This window comes from Mustela nigripes, chromosome 12 (genome assembly GCF_022355385.1).
Source record: "Mustela nigripes isolate SB6536 chromosome 12, MUSNIG.SB6536, whole genome shotgun sequence".
NCBI lineage: Eukaryota > Metazoa > Chordata > Mammalia > Carnivora > Mustelidae > Mustela > Mustela nigripes.
The window spans coordinates 84819737-84842622 of NC_081568.1; the positions used below are offsets into that span (position 1 = coordinate 84819737).

The 22886-nt window shown below is 36.1% G+C and overlaps 2 protein-coding genes across 5 annotated transcripts in view; both read right to left on the reverse strand.

Moving 5' to 3' along the window:
* Window positions 1-22886, reverse strand: part of SLC38A9 (solute carrier family 38 member 9) — an 87557-nt gene that overhangs the window by 60971 nt on the left and 3700 nt on the right. For 2 of the 4 annotated variants that reach the window (XM_059417876.1, XM_059417878.1), the window contains one exon: window positions 11517-11666. The exons of 1 other annotated variant lie outside the window; for it this stretch is intronic. In XM_059417876.1, coding sequence (XP_059273859.1) covers window positions 11517-11623 — 107 coding nt within the window. In that variant the 5' untranslated portion in view covers window positions 11624-11666. Of the gene's footprint in view, window positions 1-11516; window positions 11667-22886 lie in introns of those variants that run through there. One more of the 4 variants, XM_059417880.1, reaches the window with a different exon arrangement.
* On the reverse strand, window positions 4015-4307 carry LOC132027913 (small nuclear ribonucleoprotein G-like). The gene has a single exon (XM_059416625.1). It carries the CDS (start codon window positions 4272-4274, stop codon window positions 4044-4046), a length of 231 nt encoding a protein of 76 aa, XP_059272608.1. The 5' UTR covers window positions 4275-4307; the 3' UTR covers window positions 4015-4043.

Consider the following 22886-nt stretch of genomic DNA (forward strand, 5'->3'; position numbering starts at 1 on the left):
GATGCAACATGGGGGCTTAAGTGGGTAGGAGAAGAATCAATGAAACAAGATGGGATTGGGAGGGAGACAAACCATAAGTGACTCTTAATCTCCCAATGTTGATATCTTATATAACCATAGTACAATCATCAAAACTTGCATTACTTTTATTTATTTATTTATTTTTAAAAAGATTTTATTTATTTATTTTGAGAGAGTGAGCAAGCATGAGAGGCGGAAGGTCAGAGGGAGAAGCAGAACCCACTCCCCCACCCCCCACGCTGAGCAGGGAGCTAGCTGCAAGACTAGATCCTGGGACTCCAAGATCATGACCTGAGCTGAAGGCAGTCAGTCAACCACCCAGGTGCCTGTATTACTTTAGAATCAGGAAAAAATGTTAATGAAAAGTTATAGGGATAATTCTTTCAACTTTTCTGTAGGTTTAAAATGTTTAAAATAAAGTGGGGGATGGGGCACCTGGGTGGCTCAGGGGGTTGAGGTCTCTGCCTTCTGCTCGGGTCATGATCCCAGGGTCCTGGGATGGAGCCCCGCATTGGGCTCTCTGCTCAGCAGGGAGCCTGCTTCATCCTCTCTCTCTGCCTGCCTCTCTGCCTACTTGTGATCTCTGCCTGTCAAATAAATAAATAAAATCTTTAAAAAATAAAATAAAATAAAATAAACTGGGGGAGAAATGATGGAGGGAGTAATCAAAGTGTTAAGTACTGTACAAAAGAAGCAGCAACTTGTACAAAAATCAATTTACTGTGTTAATTTAGTGTGTTATCTTCAAACCAATTAACCATTCTTTAAGAGGATAGAATGATTAACTGTGTGATGTGTTACTGCTAAGTCAAATGAGATGAGAACTGATCCATGAAATGACCACTGGTGACTGTGATGTGAGTGCTTTCAGTGGAGTAGTAATGGCAAAGGCCTGTCTGAATTGGGTTCAAGAGAAAAAGTGGATATGGTGAGAATAAATAATCCTTGCAAAGAGTTTTTTGTAAAAAGGAGCCAAAGAAATGGAGTGGTAGCTAACAAGTTAAGTATAAATACTTCAGAAAGCATTAAAAAAGCATAACAAATATAAAAATCACCCATAACCCCACAATGAGTAATCATTAATAACACTTTCCCAACCTCATTCTTTTGGGCAGGAAACATGAGATTCCATTGCATGTTCACCAGAATTGCTAAGATTTTAAAATCTGACAATACCAAGCACTAGGAGGAGGTAGAGTAATGGAAACTCTTACACACTATAGTGGGAACGTAAACTGGTTTAACTCTTATTGAAAAGAGTTTCGCATTATCTAGTTAAGTTGAATATTCACATACATATATCCTAGAAAAGTTCTTACACATGTATGCTAAGACACACATACAATATTTATAAGAACATTAATTGTAAGATCTTCACATTGGAGACAACCCAAATGTCTAACTAGAGTAGAATGTAAATATACGTAAACTTCAGATAGTCATAGAATAAAATAGCAGAAAGCATGGGAAAGAAATACTGTTATATACAACTTGGATGGAAATTACACTACTGAACAAAAATTCTAAAATAATATATATAGAATGATCTCATTTACATGAAGCGCACAAAAAGGTAAAACTGAATTCAGTCTTTAGGGATACAGAGACAATAAATAAATAAAAGTAGGGAAACGGTCACATAAACATCTGGAGAGTGGTGAACCTGTAGGGAGGAAGGAGGATGTGTTTGGTAAAGGACATATGAGGAACTTCTGGGGTGCTGCTTTTTCTATACCTTGGTGTTGGCTGCATAGGTGTTGGTTTTACAATTATTTAAAAAAATTGTCCATATGGGGTGCCTGGGTGGCTTACTCAGTCAGCTCAGGTTATGATCTCAGGGTCCTAGGACTGAGCCCCTGGTTCTTGCTCCTTGCTCAGCAGCAAGGCTACTTCTTCCTCTATCTCTGCCCCTCCCCATGCTTGTGGTCTCTCTCAAATAAATAAAATCTTAAAAAAAAATAAAAATGTACATACATGCTATACAGTCTTTTGTACATATATCACATGATAAAAGACTTTAAAAATATAACTTGAATTAACCCATTCTTTCAAAATTTAGTAAGGAGATGAAAAGGGACCAAAAAAATCTTGTGTATCATACAGAAGTTTACTGGTTATCCTTTGGCAAACTATTAATAAAGATGTGTCAAACTCAAACACAAGTTACCTACTTTTCTATGAAAAGAAAACTGTTTAAAATATGTTAACTCCTCCTGCAATGGCAAGCCGCTATCAAAAGTATGCTATATAGGTACACAGCATGCATTAAAAACCTGAAAGCCTCCACATACTTAACTAGGCTCCACACTGGGCGGGGCTTGAACTCATTATCTGAGATTGAGACTCAAGATGAAATCAAGAGTCAGACACTGAAAGACTGAGTCACCCAGGTGCCCCAAGAAAGTAGCTGCTTTTTAAAAATTCACACTGAGTAGAGAATATTCTGATAATGGATGTTTAGAAATGTTTCCACTGGGGTGCCTGGGTGGCTCAATCGTTAAGCGTCTGCCTTTGGCTCAGGTCATGATCCCACAGTCCTAGGATGGAGCCCCACATTAAGCTCCACACAGAATAGAGCCCTGCATCGGGCTCTCTGCTTGGTGGGAAACCTGTTTCTCCCTCTCCCACTCCGCCTGCATGTGTTCCCTCTCCCGCTCTGTCTCTCTTTGTCAAATAAATAAAATCTTTAAAAAAAGAGAGAAATGTTTCCATTGTACATATTATTGCTGAAAATGATGTTTGTCACCAATAAAAACTTCTATCTGCAATTTTACATACATGGATGAAACTTTCTAACATGTAAAAACTTCTGAAGTTGTAAATGGCCTTTGAATGAATCTGTTATTAAACATAAAAATAGTCAAAATAACAACTGTAATAATGAGGCAAATGACAGCACTAGTATCTTGGTATTTATTCCATGTAATACAAACATCAATCAGTATTTTCACTATCTCTAGGTTGATATAAAATAAAACCACCACCATCACTGCATCCTATCTTCCACCTAGAAAAAGCAGATCCAAACGGGACATGATGAGTGACCTCAAAAAAGGAAGATTAGGAATGTGGGAAAAATTTCCAAGATAGTATAGTTCTCCAGCAACTCTTCCTTTTAACCGCCCTATGAAAATGTCAAAATAAATCACAAATTGTCCCAATAAACTTAAGTGCAATAAGTTAAGAATATCATTAACAATATTTTGAAATAAAGGGTATGTCTTAATTATAAATAAAGGGTAGGCTTCAGCCTGAAATGTCTTGCCAATCACTACCCTCCTTCTTACACAAATCCACCAGAAAAATTTCTGGAAAAGAGGGGTGCCTGGGTGGCTCAGATGGTTAAGCGTCTGCCCTCGGCTCAGGCCCTGGTTGCAGGGTCCTGGGATCGAGTCCCACATCTGACTCCTTGCTGAGCAGGGAGCCTGCTTCTCCCTCTCCCACTCCCCCTGCTTGTGTTCCGTCTCTCACTGTCTCTCTCTCTGTCAAATAAATTAAAAATCTTAAAAAAAAAAAAAAAAGAATTTCTGGAAAAGAAAGAAAATTTCCCATTTTGTAACCTTAAATATTCTCCATTTAAAAAAAAAAAAATGAAGAAGAAGAAGAAAAATGCCAGGTCAGCATTTTAACTAAAATTTCCTTTCCTTTTAACTTCATGCCCCTGATGCAGGCCTAAAGTCCTCTGGCAAGGTCATCCAAGGATTTTAACTGCTATAAACTCTAGGGATAGAGACTGAAGCCAGAATGATATACAAGGGGAAAGTACCAGGTTTCAAGGAGAAGTAAAAAGTTTTATAGTAAAAATTGTGCTTCAGAATCACTGAAATGCCCCCCAAATATATATTGTAAGCATTTTCTCATATTAAGAATTCATTTTTTTTTTGGCTATTATAAAAGTTTATTTAACAAAAAAGCTCAATATGAAAATGCACACGATCTGATTTTTATATCGTAGTAAAACAGGTACTATGGAGAGGGGACATGTGGAAGCAGTTGATTCTTCTGATGAACATATCCATTGTTTATACTCGTTCTAAGGCTTCTAACATGATGATACTATTTCCTCGTATTACCACCATTCCAATATTGTTCTGTTGCCCACTAGTTGCCATCTCCACACATTCATCTATCACAAGATTCATAAATGGATTGAACCCCCGCAATATTCCTTGAATATGTCTGCCACCATTTAATTTCAATGATAATTTCTTGTCCATAAATTTTTTCAACTCGGGTGGGTGAGCTTTGCTCATGGTGTCTACTCAGCGAGCTCAAAGATGCCTCCAAACGGCAAGAATTCCTTTTTTAAAAAGATTTTATTTATTCATTTTTAGAGAGAGGGAGAGAGTGAGGGGAGGGACAGAGGGGGAGGGAAAGGGACAGGCAGACTCTGTGCTGAGCTCAGAGCCTGATGCAGGGTTGGATCTCACGATCCTGAGATCATGACCTGAGTTCAGGGGAAGGCTAGAGACTGTTTTATTGTCCAAAGGACCATTTTGATTGGAACAATTATTATGAGAACAGTTTTATTAGAAGCAGTTGTGGGAGTAGAGTGAAATTAAGGTGAGTAGGCTTTACTTTCTAGCTTTTCCAGAAACAAGGCAAAAGGTATCCCTAGGAGTCACAGAGTCACAGTGGTAGGAACCATATATCTGAGTCCCTAAAACTCATTTTTAAAGATTAAGGATGTTAGATTATGTCAGGATAGGACAAATCCAGTCTATGGCATGTTTTATTGGATCATGGCCAAGTCCATGTAATTTTGTATTCTATGGCTATTCTCACTGCAAAATGGTGAAGTTTAATTCATAGGACCACAAAGCCTAAAATATTTACTATCTGACCCTTTACAGAAAAAACTTTGCTAACTCCTGCCAAACATTGAAAATCTCCTTAGTGACTCAGAAGTGGAGATAAGGACTTCTATTCCCCTTCCTGGTGGGCAGAGGGGATAAGCAGGAAGGAGGCCTCATGCCTTTGTCACATCTATGTCAGGGAGCATCTGAATAGGTCTTTCCTTTAGAAGTGCTTGTAACCAGGTGTTAGTAAACTTCAACCAGTTTAATCCTTTAGAAGATCTACCACATATTTGTAAGACTATGTATTACAAATAAAACAAAATTCAAAGGAAAGAAATTCAACTTCAGTCCAAAAAAACTACCACAACAAATATCCTTACTCAGAGCAGTGCCTGCACAGAAAGCCCCAAAACACCTAGCCATCAGGACTACAAATGGCTAGATTGTATTTCTGGTTGGGCTTAGCCAGACCCTACAGCATAGTTACTCACAGGAAGATAATTCCACAGGATTCTTGGTAATGCTAGCTCAGGATGTGATAAACCAGTATTTTTCCTAGTGAAAAATGAGTACTGAGTTAAAAATAAAATCAAAATATTTATAACTGTTCATCATAGTGCTCCCTTTTTCTCAGCGTGTGTCTATCTCCTTCCCTGGAGGTAAGGGCTGTGTTTGAGCACTTCTTGCACACTACAAATGCTTAGTGAATGTTTGCTGACAAAAGTAAAAATATAAGAAAAAAGGATAGGAGGCGGCAAGTGGAGAGGGAGTGAAAGAGGCAGAGAGAGGAGGCAGGCAGGGAGATAGCTAGGGAGTAACAGGGAGAAGTAAAGAATTACACTGAATGAGCAGTACCTTAAATTGTATCTACTATGTGACCTCACCAAAAAAAAATCATAGAAAAGAGGGACAAGATGAAATGTACCAAAATATTTCAACAATGTTTACCTCTGTGTGATGGAATTTATTTCCTTTGCTTCTGTTGTCAGAAACTTCCTTATACCCACCTACTAAAAAAGCTCCACCAAGTAGAGAAAAAAACATGATTTGTAACATTCCACAGAAACACAGGTGATTTAAATAATGCTTTTAAGAAAATGAGTTTTTATTTTGCATATACTGCTTTTACCCTAAATTATAAGACTACTATATTTTCTTTTTTGTTTTTAAGATTTTATTTATTTGAGAGAGAGAGAACGAATGCACACGAGCAAGGGAGGGGCAGAGGGAGAAGCAGAGTCCCCACAAAGTAGAAAGCCCAATGTAGGGCTCAATCCCAGGACCCTAGGACCATGACCGAAGCAGAAGGTAGATGCTTAACTGACTAAACCACCCAGGTGTTCCTGAATGCTGTATTTTCTGAATAACTTGGTTCTCATTATAGAAGTAGTAGACCATCTATACTGAAGATAATATGTAAGTTATAGAGGAAAATGAAAATAATCCATTAGAAAAAAATCATTTCAGATTTTGATGCATTACCAAATGCACACAGACGCACACATATGCATGTAAGCATCTAGCAAAAAAGGGTTCCACTGTGGAAAAGTAACATGGGGATGGAAACGGGGAGAAGAATGAGAAAAGTAGACAGAAGAGGGAAGAGAATAGAAGAAAAATAAGGAAGAGATGGAGGGTATAGAAGTAGCGCTGCATCAGCAAGTGGACCATCCTTGTCACTGATATATTGTCAAGATCCTTGTCCCATCTACTTAACATGGATGGCACATTCTCAAAATATAATTTATGCAGCTCTGTAAATCAGCATCCCTGGGAAAACTACTTTTCTATCTCTTGTTATACATCTCCATAATCCCTAACTATGGAACTACCAAGCTTCAGTAACCGCTTCCAATTATTACTATTGGCCCCAGATCTACCCTTACAAATTAATAAACTCCTCACTTTGCTTTGTTATTCCTGCTCTCTCCCAGGACCACAAGTATCCAAAAGAGTCAATTCAGGCTGCTATTTAGGGGTAGTATTATTGCCAAACGAAACAGAAAGAGGCCATCTGACATTACGTGCAGACTAGTAGAGATTCTAAAAAAACGAGGGGCCATGACACAGTGTGTTTGAAGGTACCAGGAATGCTGCTTATTTTCAATATCTACCTCTGTCCCACTGACTTACCAGAGTTCTTGCAATGTTGTCACTTACCAAAACAAAACAAAAACCCCTAACTTTTAGGTCAGGCTTTTACATTTCTAGGATTCTCCATATTAAAATGCAAATAGCTATGGAAAGGTAATAGACTAGGTCTCTGACACATAAGACTGTTTTCCATCAAAACACCAAATAGACAACAGATCCCAAAAGAATAGGACAGATAAGAACTGTGTTGAGTGAAATAAGTCAAGCAGAGAGAGCCAATTATCATAAGGTTTTACTTATTTGTGGAGCATAACAAATAACATGGAGAACATGGGGAGATGGAGAGGAGAAAAGAGTTGAGGGAAATTGGAAGGGGAGGTGAACCATGAGAGACTATGGACACTGAAAAACAACCTGAGGGTTTTGAAGGGGTGGGGGGTGTGAGGTTGGGGGAACCAGGTGGTGGGTATTGGGGAGGGCACGTATTGCATGGAGCACTGGGTGTGGTACAAAAACAATGAACACTGTTACGCTTTAAAGAAATTAAAAAACAAAACAAAACAAAACAAAAACAGTTGATGAGAGAAAAAAAAAAAGAACTAGTGAAAAAGGGGGGACAAAAAGTATGATTTACCAAGCACTGCCTAAGAGGAAACTGCTGGGTCAATTATTGCCCTGGTGGAACACTAGGATACAAGAAAGCCCTATACCCTAGGAAAAATGAAAAAGGAAATGTTGATAGAAGAAAACTGAAAAAGGGGAGCTCAAAAACAAAATAACCACTTCATAATCTGGTTTTAGACTGGCTGGAATGTTCAACTCTCAAGGGGCATAATCCCAGAGCAGCATCACAGTATGAAGCAATTCTGAATACCAGCTATATCTTTGGTTACCAGAAAGTCTGGGAAAAGCAGGAAGACAATATCTTGGACCAGTGATTGCCAATGGAATCTATCACATACAACACAGGAGATTTCTAAACCTTTCTGTCCCTCCACGCACATTCCTAACTCCACCCCAAGCCAGGTGAAAAACTGAGAGGGAGAAGAGGTGTGTAGAGAGAAGTATACACATATGCTTTGCAGAAGTTCCTCAAAAGATCCAAATGGTTATGACATGTATTCCTACTCTACAGTGACAAGCTTCATCCTCCATGAGTCTAATTAGACCCCATTTCCACCAATGTCATAAGCAGATCCAGCACACTATCAGCTCAAAGGAGTTCTTAAAATTGTTACATTTGAACTGATAGATATTTTGATTGCCACCTAGTGGAAGAGAGAAAATTAATCACAAGCTAAACTGAGGAAAAGCAAATTAAAATATCAAATGTTGTTCTCTATTTTCTGATGGCCAAACACAGTTTCCCCAAGTGTGGTTACATGAGAGATGATTTTTAGGTAGCACAAAGACCAACGCTATTTTAACTACTTGATATTTATCATAATGCATATTAGAATAATGATGAAACTCATCATTTCATAAACGTATGAAGATGCAGCTAAAAGCCTCATTTTAAGAAGTAAACAGATTTTAAAATATATCTACATAATAATACTACACAAGTAATATTATAATGGGATATCACCAAAGCTTTATGGTAACTCCAAAATGATCTGTGTTAGAAATAGTTGTCTAAGCTGGTTCTTCTTTTTCTTCTTCTTCTTTTTTTTAAGATTATTTATTTATTTATTTGACAGAGAGAGAGAGAGAGATCACAAGTAGGCAGAGAGCCAGGCAGAGAGAGAGAGGGAAGCAGGCTCCCTGCTGAGCAGAGAGCCCAATGCGGGACTCGATCCCAGGACCCGGAGATCATGACCTGGGCCAAAGGCAGAGGCTTAACCTACTGAGCCACCCAGGAGCCCCTAAGCTGGTTCTTCTAATGGAAAATAACTTCCCTCACTGTGTCTGAGGGTTTTTTTAATGCATATAAAGTGAAGTAACCCATATTTTAATAGAACTAACAATGTTTTTAGGTACTTCTTTTTTTTTTTCATCAAATAATAGTTCCTGTTTTCTTAAGCAGAAATTATTTCACAAGCAAATTAGCATTCAATACTGCAAAGTGTCTATAAATATTTGCCTTCTTTTTTCTTTTTTTTAAATAAGATTTTATTTATTTATTTGACAGAAAGAGAGAGATAGATCACAAGCAGGCAGAGAGGCAGGGGGAAGCAGGCTCCCCGATGAGCAAAGAGCCCGATGTGGGGCTTGATCTCAGGACCCTGAGATCATGACCTGAGCCGAGGGCAGAGGCTTAACCCACTGAGCCACCCAGGTACCCCAATATTTGCCTTCCTTAAAACATGCTTACCCAGGTAGTGATCTCATGATTTTCAATAGTTGATCCCTTCTCATTTTGACAAGTTTCATTATAGAAAATATATTTCCATTTAATCTACCTGGTTAAACAGATTCTCAGGGAACTGTCCAAACTCCTGCCAATTGGAATGCACTTTAATGACCTATATTCTATTGTCACAGTGGTCAATTATTTATCATAGAATTTAGATGTTTCAAGAAAATCCTGAGTATTCAATCAGCATTCATAAGTTTTTGTATTCACTTGATGTTGGAATACACAAGTGAAAATTTTAAGATTCATTTCATTATCTTCTGTGGTGGCCACTATGTAAATGACAACGATACATTTCTTTATGACAAATTTCACATTGCCATCTCTAGCTTCAATCCTCTTTTATCTCTTGGACTGGAACCTACTGCCTCTGTTAACAAGATTAAGATTCTGTGGCCAAGGAACTCTTAGGGTAGTTGAATCGTTGGGTATTTACCCAACAGCATCTGTACTCAAGCACTGTTTCTCTCTGAGGAGGCAACCACTCTTAAAATTTACTACTTATTCTTCCAGAATCATTTATACATATTGTAGCATACACAGTTTTAGAATTTATTTTTACCCAAATGATGGTACACTACACTGTTCTGGACTTTTTCTGATTTAACAAAACAAGTTGAAGATTTGTTTCTTTTTGATATGTAATAAAGCCACTTCCTTCGTTTTAAAGGGTGAAAAATATTCCATTATATCAATGTGCCAAAATTTATTTATCTAGTCCTCTAAGAAAAGACATTCTGGTTGTTTTAAATCTTAGACTATTTAAAAAAAAATACTGCATTAAATAACCTTGTACATATATTATTTGATATTGTGAGTTAATGCTTAGAAGTGAAACTGCTGGGCCATACAAACTTTGGAATTGACTGCTGGCACTTTTGGGGGTTGAGGGAGACATTAAATTTATGAACTAAAATTTAAAGAGCATTAAGACTGTATTTTAGAGTCCTTCCACTGACTGCAAAATATGCCTTTTCATTATATGTCATATTTTACCAATTCTTATATGTTTTTAAAATATGGACATATCTCATAATCCAGAACATCTCTTAATCACTATCAGCCAGGTGGTTGTCATAAATGTAATTATTCCTGGTGGTATGACAGTTAATTGTAAATGACTGGTATATTGTAAATTATAGGTAAATTATAAATAACTGGTCATTTCAGTCATCAAACCATTTAAGGACCATTTGAGAAGAAATATGAACCATACTATTGTGACACCTTCTGGTAAGATCAGGAAAGTACAAGCATCCAAACTAAAGAAAGTGCCAGTGATTTGAAAGAAAATTCTCTTAACAAGTACTACATTATTACATTCTTAATGATACAAAGGACAACAGGGGGAAACAAAAAACAATTTTGATGACACCAAGTTAGAAAACGGATTGCAAAGGATCATGTTCTAAATGTGAAGTATCAGTAAGTAATATCTTAACTGAAATATTTTGTTTTCATTTTTATAATTGCATAAGAGATATACGATAAAATACCAAATAAGCTCAAGGGTTCTTTGAGTAAATTAAAAAAAAAATCTCTAAGTCCTAAGAGATTACTTCATAGGTGTACTGGTAGCAGTTTATCTTTGTGTTAAATTACAAAAAGAAAGAACAGTTCAACTCACAGTCAGTCAGCTTCTCATATATGGAAAAACACTCTAAATCTTATTTTGATGTTTCTCTCATGTAGATTTTGCACACTGTTAGGCTACTCTTACTTTTTCTTTTCTCCCATTACACCTTATTACTGGAATACTACTTATTTTTGTTTATTTTATGGACAGCCACTTTACTGAATTCTCTATTTATAATTTCTTAGTGGATTCTTTCAGGTTTTCTAGGTATGCAATGAAATAAATTTTAAACTCAAATTATCTTAAACTATTTGCTGATATTTAAGCACTGTGAAGGTTAGGATTATGTATTAATTCTACTGTTTTATCCCCCGTACCTAGTATATTACCTTGCAGAAAGCAGGTAATCAATATATATTTGTTAAATGAATTATATAAATGCATCTTACTTTGTAAAATTTAATCCAACCCCTTCTACAACACAAATGGTGAGCTTAAATATAAAAGATTAAAGTGTATTCATATTTTTTCCCTTCCACATACAAACATATAGATGCTGTTAAGTAACTGGATATTTTATATTCAAAGCTATATGTATTTGGCTACATAGTTCTAGTCTAATAATTAAAAACTCTAGTTATGAAATAAATGTTTTATTTTAATCACTTACCTTTTGGATCTTAGATTTGATGAATCAAACTGGATATTCATAGGTCCAGGATTTATTATTTCATGATTGACCTCTGGGATGAGAAGATGCCTAGAATCACTATCCATATCTGCCACTTTTCTTAGCCTCTAAACACTGATGAAGTCAGTCCTATATAAATAAGAAAGGATAAAAACTATAAAACTTAATTAAAATTATTTTATTACTAACAAGTAATACATTTGCATGCATAAGATATTGGAAAAATATAGGAGTTTGCTAATGATATCTTAATGAGGTATATGCCTGAAATCTTTTATCAGAAATTAGCTAAGCTGAATTGGAGTTACTGTTTATTTTTCAGCTTTCTAAAAAATAAGTGGGGCAATTGCCCCAATCTGTTTCTAGTAATAAAACAGATTAGACTATTGGGGCGCCTGGTGGCTCAGTGAGTTAAAGCCTCTGCCTTCGGCTCAGGTCATGATCCCAGGGTGCTGGCATCGAGCCCCGCATCGGGCTCTCTGCTCAGCCAGAAGCCTGCTTCCTCCCCTCTCTCTGCCTGCCTCTTTGCCTGCTTGTGATCTCTGTCTGTCAAATAAATAAATAAAATCTTAAAAAAAAAAAAACAGATTAGGCTATTTGGACCTATTTTCCTGTAGAAAACAACTATAAAAATATTGGATAAAATACAGAAAACATCTTTTGAAAAGCATCAAAAATAATGATGGTAATCAGGCGATTAGTAGGTACAGTTAAGGAACCTAGTGAGGTAAACAGCTCGAGAAACTGCTTCTGCCCACAGAGTATTTGTTGTACCAGGAGAAAATGGGACTGAGGTTTTCAAGGCCTTGTGAAGTACTAGGAAAATAGCAGATAAAACCTGGGATTCACCCAAAGTAAGGAATGATGTAGTAAGAAATCATGCCCTTTCCCTTCTCCCAGTAACAGAGTAGAGAGTACAAAGATCTTTACCATTGCACTGGGGATTAACAAGCAGTAGAAGTGACTCACTCCCTCACAAGGGAACTACAAACAAGATTTCTTGACCATGCCCATAGGCAGCGTGTGTGTGCACACATGTGCTTGCAGGCATGCATCTGTGGAGGAGGAAGTATTCCATACCACAAACTGTGCTTCATGTGGATTTGCAGAAGGTCAAAGAATACTTAAAGCCAGGAATTTAACTTAAGGTTAATTTGCTTGGTAGGACTTCTAGGTAACTGCTAGAAACAAACAAATATAAATCTTTTCTGTGAGGACACACCTTGTTCCTATGCCTCAAAGAAGACCTGCTAACAATCTTCCAAGGACACTGAATAGTACACAGTAAAAAATAATCTAGCATGCAAAGAAATAAAATGCTTCTAGTGAGAACCAGGAGAAACATGAGCAGAAATAGATTCATAAAGACTTCAACTATAGGAATTATCAAAATAATACTAGAAAACAATTATGCTTCCCATCTTTAAATAAAAAACAAAGTGGATATACACACAATGGAATACTATTCAGCCAAAAAAATAAATCTTGCCATCTGCAGACATGGTTGGATCTAGAGAGGGTAATACTAAGCAAAGTAAGCCAGTCAGAGAAAGACCAATCTATATGGTATCATTCACAGATACAATTTGGGAACAAAACAGCAAACAAAAGAGACAAACCAAACAACAATTTCTTAACTATAGAAAACAAACAGATGGTTACTAGAGGGGAGGCTTGTGGGGTGGATGGGTGAAATAGATGATGGGGATCAAGGAGTGTGTTTATCTTAATGGGCACTGAGTAATATATGGAACTGCTGAATCACTATATCGTACATTGAAACTAATACAACACTGAATGTTAACTATACTGAAATTAAAACAAAAAAAATAAAACAAATAAAAAAAGAAAATTTTAAGCACAATGTACTTAAAGAAGCTAAATTCATAGAAGCTAAATTGAAGAGGGTTTCGGGGCTCAGTTGGTTAAGTGTCTGCCTTTGGCTCAGGTCGTGATCTGGGGGTCCTCTAGGATTGAGCCCCACATCAGGCTCCTTGCTCAGCAGGAAGCCTGCTTCTCCCTCTCCTTCTGCTTTTGCTCCCCACTTGTGAACGTTCTCTCTCTCTCTCTCAAATAAATAAATAAATAAAATCTTAAACAAAAAAGAGGTTTTTTTCCTTCTATTGTCAACTTGTTATTAAGAATTTTTGATTTGGGGAGGCTGGGTGGCTCAGTCAGTTAAGCATCTGCCTTCAGCTCAGGCCATGATTCTGGGATCCTGGGACTGAGCCCTACGTCAGGCTCCCTGCTCAGCAAGGAGTCTATTTGTCCCTCTCCCTCTGCCCCTCCCCACTGCTCATGCTCTCTTTCTCTCTCTCTTTCTCAAATAAATAAATATTAAAAAAAAAATTTTTTTTTGACTTAATGGTGTGTTGGGTAGTTCAGTTGATTAAGTGACCAACTCTTGATTTGGACCGAGGTCATGACCTCAGGATCCTGGGATTGAGCCCTGCATCAGGGCTCTCAGCAGGGAGTCTACTTGAGGATTCTTTCTCCCTCTGCCCCCCCCCACAGCTCACATGGTTCTCTTACTCTCTCTCAAAAATAAATAAATAAATCCTTAAAAAAGATTTTATAAGATTAATTACATTAATATCTCACTTTGCATATAAAAGCTCATTCTACCAGCTTAGTTTACAACCTCAAATCCAATTCCCAGTACACACTGCAATAAATGTATTCTGTAAAACAAAGTGGATTACCAAAAAGTAACCCAGCATGTTTGACAAGAACCAGAATGAATTTTAACCCCCTCCAATAATAAAACAGCCAAAATTTTAAATGTGATGGATGGGTTTTAAAGTTCAAAACTGATGAACTAGAATGTATAGTTATATTCTAAAATAGATAGAATATATAAAATACATAATAAATATGTATTTAGTTATATTATAAAATATATACATTCTATATGTAGATATATAGAATAATACTAGAAACTATCTAGAACAGCAGAGAAAGAGAAAAAAAGTAAATGTGGAAACAAAGTTAAGAGACATGGGAGATAGAAAAAGAAGGCCTAACATGCATGTAATTGGAGAACCATAGACAGGAGATAGCAGAGGTAACATGTGGAGAGAGTGGCTGAGAATTTTCCACAATTCATAAAAGATAACAATCTACAAATTCAAGAAGTTTAATTAATTCCAACCAGAATTAATAATATTATCATAGAGTAGGGCGCCTGGGTGGCTCAGTGGGTTAGGCCGCTGCCTTCGGCTCAGGTCATGATCTCAGAGTCCTGGGATCGAGTCCCGCATCGGGCTCTCTGCTCAGCAGAGAGCCTGCTTCCCTCTCTCTCTCTCTGCCTGCCTCTCCATCTACTTGTGATTTCTCTCTGTCAAATAAATAAATAAAATCTTTAAAAAAAATAATATTATCATAGAGTAGAAAAAAGGAATTAAAATTCCAGACCAAAGGGAAAAAAAGTCAAGTGAAGGTCTTGGAATTAGTGTTCTAAGGTCCTTATATTGTCCAGATTAACATTATGTTTGAAACAATGCATGTTATGATTTTAAAGGTAACTATTAACATAACAGAAAATAGTATGTAACTTTAAATTATTATAGTAGAGTAGGAAAAGGAGAAAAACATTAAAAAGGGAGGAAAAATAGAAAGCATAAAATAGTAAGATCCTTCCATTCTTTCTTAAAACCATGCTATCTTTCCCATCACTATAAAAAAAGTGCTCATTAGATTACTAATGACCAAGAGCCAATTGTTGTTATTTTTCAGTATTTAATTTACTCGCTCCATCAGAAATAAGTGTCATATATATATTTCCTTCTTAATAAACTAGATTCACTAGGGCTCCAAGTTTTCTCTATACCTTACTGGTCTCTCCTCTTTTGTCTCATTTACTGTTTACTTCTTGTGTCCCAGAATTCTTAAAATTGTAGTCTCAAGGTTCAGTGTTGGTTCCCTTCTCTATCTACCCTCAATTTGTGGATAATATTTTCTAATCTCATGGTTTTAGTAACACACCTGCATTGTATAATACAGCAGCCACCAGTCACCCATACCTATATATATATATATATATAGATAGATAGATAGATAGATAGATTAAAATTAAATTTAAAAAAAATTCAGCACCTGGGTCACACTAACCACATTTGAAGTGCTCAGTAGCCATACGTGCCTACTGGTTACCATATTGCACAGTGTAAAAATAAAACATTTTCATCATAACAGAAAGTTCTATTGATCTAGACAATGACAACTTCCACAGTAACATTTCTAGCCAACATTTCTCTCCTGGATTTAACATTCGCATATCCAACTGCCTACTTAACATCTTTTTTTTTTTTTTTTTTTTAAGATTTTGTTTATTTATTTAGAGACAGCATGCAAGCAGGGGGAGAGGGAGAGAGAGTGAGAGAATCCTAGGCAAAGTCCCTGCTGAGTTCAGAGCCCAATGTGGAGCTTGATCTCATGATCCTGAGATCATGACCTGAGGCGAAATCAAGAGTTGGATGCTCAACCAACTAAGCTACCCAGGTGCTCCCATCTTTTTTAAATTAATATAACTGACATAAAACATTGCATTAGTTTTAGATGAACAATATAATTATTTGATATACATATATATTCTTCTTAACATTTTTATTTGGATATAACAGGCAACCAACATATCAAAACTGAGCTTTTAATTTTTTCCCAAAAAAGGTATCCTACTGATTGTTTTCCTGATTTCAGTTGCTGGCATCACCATCCTTCTAGTTATTAAGGCCAAAATCCTCAGAGGTATTCATGACTTCTTTTTCTCAGTGTACATTCAATCCATTAGGAAAATAGTCTTGGCTTTCTCTTCAAGTATATCCTGGGTCTGGAAATCACCATTTGTTATCAAGAGTTCTACAACAGTTTTCTATTTATTTATTTATTTATTTATTCATTCATTCATTCATTTATTCATTTATTTATTTATTTATTTGACAGACAGAGATTGCAAGTAGTCAGAGAGGCAGGCAGAGAGAGAGGGGGAAGCAGGCTCCCCGCTGAGCTGAGAGCCCGATGCGGGGCTTGATCCCAGGACCCTGATACCATGACCTGAGCTGAAGGCAGAGGCTTAACCCACTGAGTCACCCAGGCGCCCCTCTATGATAGTTTTCTGATGGAGTTCCCTGCTTCTACCCTTATGCCCTTACTGTCTACTCTGTACACAGCAGGTAGAGTTGTAGAGAGGTATAGAGAAGGATTTGATCTCACCCAATTGGTTTTTATCTCGGGGGCAAGTGCTATTCGACCCAGTGGGTAGACTAGGGATGTTGTTAAATATCCTACAATGAACAAAACAGCCTCCTACAACAAAGAATTATTTAGTCCAAAATGTCAATAGTTCTGAAGTTGAGAAACCCTGCTCTACGCAGGTAAAGTAAGAGGTTATGAAAGGAACAGGCAGGGGAGGATCTTAAATGGTGATGGCAATATTGCATTTTTCAACTTGATTCTGCTTATATGGCCATTTACTTTATTATTATATATTTGTTTTATGCACTTAAAAAAAAAGATTTTATTTATTTATTTGACAGAGAGAGAGCGCAAGTAGAGTGGCAGACAGAGGGAGAGGGAGAAGCAGGCTCTCTGCTGAGCAGGAAGACCAATGCGGGACTTGATCCCAGAATGACCCGAGCAGAAGGCAGCCGCTTAACCAACTGACCCATCCAGGTGTCCCTTTATGCACTTTTCTAAATGGATGTTGTATTTCAGAAAAAAGCAGACACACACAAGAAAAGCAAACTCCATAAAGTGAAATAAATAGGTTTTAACATTTAAGGCAAGTGCTTTACCTTTATTCTTCAACTCTAAGTTACTATGACTATCCTCATTTTATAAATAAGTATACAAGGTACAGAGAAGTTAATCTCTTTGTAATCAAACTGATTACAAAGTTCGTAAGGGGGAGAGTTAGAATTCAAACCCAGGCAGTCTAAGCTCAAAGCCTGTATTCTTTGCCATTATGCTGTGCTTCTTTCCTGTTCTTTGCCCTTTGTCTCTCTTATTTTTCACCTTCTGTTTCTTATTGCCAGACTACTTAAAACAAGTATAGTTATATTGGTGCTGTATTTGTTTAACGGAGTCTTAAGTCTGCTGTTGGTATTTTTTTAAAAATAGCATTTAGAACACAGTAGAAAATACTTTGAGTCAGCAATGCTTACCTGCCACTCACTACTTATGTAATTGAAGATTAAACACTTAACCTTCATGAATCTGTTTTCCCAACTGTGAAACTGAAACAATAGCATCCACCCCACTGGTGTGGTTGAAAATTAAATGAAATGATGCATGTTATACTTAGTACTTTGTAACAGGAAAACAAATGTTCAAACCCACTATTATTCCTCTCAGAAAACAAATGAAAAGATTTGTTGTTGGTTTGTTTATTTTTTTAAACATATGCAGCCTCTTGAGATTAACCTCTTCAAGTGAAAAATTCTGCAGTAATGAGGTAGGCAAAAGTCAAAATGCCACTATTAAGTGACATAGATGTTGGTAACACATTCTATCTCCAGAATATGTACGTTTTCTTTCCTCAGTCATTCCTTTCCATTTCCCTCTTCTGTTTTCCAGCCCAGCATTTAAGCCAAAGGTCTCATTAACTTTTTAGTCTCACTAGAGACAAATAATGTTAAAGAAGTACCTTATGTAATAGTGATTTTTCAAAAAAAGTGAAATCAAAATCCTACCATCTCCAGTCCTGAAGGGCTTTATTTCTGTGTCATTCTATAGAGCACACAAGCAAAACTGATTATCTATTTTAAGATGAGACAACTAAAATACTGAGTAATGGCAAACCCTGAACAATATATTCATTCAACAACTTCTCACCAAGCCTCTACAATGTACTGAAGTACTGAGAAAAAAATATTTTTTTAACTTATGGTTCCCAATCTTAATAAACTTAAAAAACATTATTATTTAAGAAGCCTAGAAGTCAGGTAACTTGTTCTAAATCACTTAAATAATAAAACCTAGTAGGATGTTAATTACCAATTTTGATTTTCAGTTCATCATTTTACTTTTAATTAAAGTGTACACCAATTGCTAGTCCTAGCTCCTAAATTAACTTTCCAATAGAGCAGTACAAAATTTATTTTTTTATGGTAAAAAGTTTACTCAACTGTTTAAAACACAGATTCACAAAATGCATTGTATGTATTTAGATTGAAGCATCAGAAATGATCCTGAATAAAAAGCATACATTATTCAAAGGTAATTGTTATTAATCTTTCATTAAGATGGAAGAAACTGAGGCAAGGTTAAGTAATTTCACAAAAATAGAGTTAGTTGAGAAACAGAAACACAAACTTGATCTTTCAGTTCCTTCCTCCTTCTACATAATAAAACTAATTAATAATTCAGTTGACTTGTTTGGTCTTAAATTTTAAACTGAAAAGCAGTATGTTTCAAGATTATTTGAACCACTAATTATAAAACTAGTATTGATATTCCTATTAAACTTCCTTAATTTAAAACTGTCAATGACTACTTAACCTGAAAAAATTGCTTCCTGGGTATAAAGAGTGAAAATATTCTATATAAAATACCAACAAAAAATACATTTTAAATTAAGGTGGACATAGCACAGGAATTAAAAACTTAGAAAAAAAGATATTGTAAAGAAGTTATTCTGTGTATTGGTTTGATAAGATTTCAAATCTACTTGTTTACAACCTAAGTGAATAATTTTAACCTGTTTATGACAAAGCCAAAAAAAAAAAAAATGTTTTAGAAGTAAAGTTGTTTAAAAAAAAAAAAAAGAAGTTGTTTTGATATAAGAACAAAGTTAAGCGTGCTAGGATGTTTTCATGGATAAGAACTCAGGAGCTTATTTGCTTATCAATAAAAACACAGGAAGAAGCAACTATGGCAAGGGGGATATCTGTACTATAAATAGTGAGTTTGGGAAGACTATCAGAGTGTTGGGTATGGGCAAGGTGACTCTTGTGATCTAAAACAGCTCTCTAAAGACCTGGGGGCAATTAGATCCTGCTGAGGCAAAGGATACTTTTATATGCAGTGGTAAAAGCCATGCAGCAGCCCAGAAGATCATCTTGCCCATCAACAGGGACAATGACCATCCCTAGCAACATGCTCTAACAACAGGAGACTTCTACTTTTGTGTAGGAAGCTGGACATTCACTCTGGTTGACTCAGCTGTCTTTCTCAAGTATCAACTCCAAAAAGTTACACCTTAAATAAATTTGGAATTTATTCCTTTCATCTCCTCTTGTCTTGAATGAGAGTATAATTAATTTATCACCGATTTGGAGTATTTCTTTATTGGCTTATCAAGAGGCATCATTCTGTATACTACTGGCTTGTGAAATTCCCACAGTGAACCTCTGTTAAATAAACCATTTGGCAAATACAATCTCAATCTCAGCATTAACTTGCCTTCTGAAAAAAACCAAGTTACTAGCTTTACAGAATTTTTAAAACATTCTCTCAGTTTTAAAAATTAAATATTTTAGGAATTAAAAAGATGATTGTCAGCCAGTATCCTTTCATCAAAAAGAATAACATTAAGAACTGCAGGGCTATTCATTCAAGAAAATCTAATGCACATAAAAACTTTTCTAAAAGACCATAAATTCAATTTGTACAAACATTAGGAAGATGCCAGGTACTGTTAAATTCTGTATAGAAGTTTGCTATCATTTCTGTACTTAATAAAACTAAACTTAATCAAGTCACAATAGAATTGCTAAGAAATACTAGAGAAGAATTTAAATTTTGACTGGGAGATACAGCCTTATTGCTCCTCAATCTCTAAAAACTGATAAAATCATCTTCAGAAAGCATTGCCAGGATATTCCTTCATTTGAATTATACACAATGCTTAATTTGGGGCATGGCCTACACTGGTTCATCAAGTAGAGTGTGGTAGTTGAAAGCTCATGTGTCAGACTGTCTGGGTTTGAATCCTGGCTCTGCTATTTTCTATGTGACTTTGATTTAAACTCCCTAAGACTCACTGGTTCAGGGAATAATAAAAGTACTAGTCCTATAGGGTTTGAGATTTGAGATAAAGTACATAATGTGCCTTCACTCACAATGAGTGTTCAACAAACACAGCTATCATTTTATTATGAGTTTGGCTCTTTAAAGTAGTTAGTAAAATTATGTGTTGGCTTAACTTAGTGGTATGAATAAAATCAGCTGATGTATCTATATGCCTTTAGTATAGAGTGAGTAAACTCGGTGAGGTAAGAAAGATAAAGAAGTTGAGCTTCACAGTATTACTGAACTGTCACAAAAAGAAAAGACCTAAAGGGAAGAAATCATTTCTGAAGAAGAAAACTGGATGTCACTTTGGAGAAAAACCCAGGGAAAAAGAAAAATCAATAAATAAGTAGTGGGGGTTGGGACTAACATTTATATACTGAACACCTATTCCTGGCCTAAGTTTTTACATGTTATTTAATTGCAACTAATCTTAGAATTTGGAAAAAAGGTACTACTTTCAAATTATAAAAAAAGAAACTGAAACTCATAAGTAACTTGTCCTATATCATTTGGCTAATAAAGCCACAGCTGAGATGGAAACCAGGTTACTTAGGTCCCAAATGTTACTTCCAGTTTACTGTGATGACTGCCCAGACTTTGGTTTTTAACCAATACGCTCTGCAATATTGATTCCTATACTAAACTGAGAATGCGACTGAGTTTAGGAAGAGAGGATTCTTTTAACTTCTGGAAATCAATACTTTTGCTGAAATTAAATATTAGAAAACCCAGAATAAGAAAAATCTAGAAAGGTCCTGGGACCTCAGTCAGCCTTCCCAAAAATGATAATCAAAGTTAGGGAAAATGTGAGGGGTGTTCAGGATTTGACAAAAAGTTTCCAGTTTAATCACATATGTGTGTTTGTTCTGAGCAAATCTGAAATGTTGTGGTGTTGCCAGATTAGCTCTTTATTCCAAATAAGCAAGAACAATGATACTATCTCAGTGATCTAAATAAGCCTTAAATGAGTCCAAACCCTATAATGCCTTTCCAGGATTTAATAATATTCAAGTAAATACAAAGAATTGTAAGAAAATTGGTAATTTTCAGTTGCGTCAATTAGTCAAATAGCTTGACTTCAAATACCCCAAAAATGCTATTTCAAAGGAAATATAATGCCTTTTGGAAGTCTTGATGAGTACAACTACAAGATATTCTCAAGTTTGATGAATTTAAGAGCAAATTAGAGGTCCAGAGCTAATGCTACATAGATAATAACACAAAATAGCACCATCAATAATTAACTAAAATGTTAAATACTCCTATACCATTAATTTGCCTCAGACAACACTGATACAGGGATCTAAACATAAAAGATGACATAAACAGATAAAATCACTTCTAATGGCTCAAACCTGAGGTTTTTAAAATTTTTTTTTGTATTTTAAAGATTTTATTTATTTATTTGAGAGAGAGAATGAGAGAGGGAACACAAGCATGGGGAGTGGAAGAGGGAGAAGCAGGCTTCCCCTTGAGCAGGGATCCTAATGTGGGACTCGATCCCAGAACCCTGAGATCATGACCTGAGACAAAGGCAGCTGCTTAATGACCGAGCCACCCAGGCACCCAGTACTCTGAGTTTTAAAACAAAGTCATAGAAGCAAGACTATTAATGTTAAAGCTAAGTAATTTAATAATATATCCCACTTACTTTAAAATTGGTTCAGTATGGAGTCTCAAAAGGAAAATAACAGTTTACTGAACTGCTTGCTGATATCTGCACTGAAAAATACTTTTTTTCCATAAAAAGGACATAGAAAGCCACCAAAGAAAGTTCATTTGATATAAATTCTTAAAAGGTATTGACTGTAAATTTTACTATTAGGCAAAGAAGACATCCAGATGGCCAACAGACACATGAAAAAGTGCTCCACATCACTTGTCATCAGGGAAATAAAAATCAAAACCACAAAGAGATGCCACCTAACACCGGTCAGAATGGCTAAAATTAACAAGTCAGGAAACAACAGATGTTAGTGAGGATGCGGAGAAAAGGGAACTCTCCTACACTATTGCTGGGAATGCAAGCTCGTGCAGCCACTCTGGAAAACAGCATGGAAGTTCCTCAAAAAGTTGAAAATAAAGCTACCCTATGACTCAGAAATCACACTACTGGATATTTACCCTAAAGATACAAATGTAGTGATCCACAAGGGTATATGCACCTGAATGTTTATATCAGCAATCTCCACAATAGCCAAACTGTGTAGAGAACCTAGATGTCCATCAAGAGATGAATGGATAAAGAAGATATGGTAGGAGCGCCTGGGTGGCTCAGTGGTTTAAGCCACGCCTTTGGCTCAGGTCATGATCTCAGGGTCCTGGGATCTAGCCCCA

Bases quoted from the DNA above. Each gene is read 5' to 3' on its own strand.
- LOC132027913 (XM_059416625.1), bottom strand. From the start codon at position 4,274: ATGAGCAAAGCTCACCCACCCGAGTTGAAAAAATTTATGGACAAGAAA.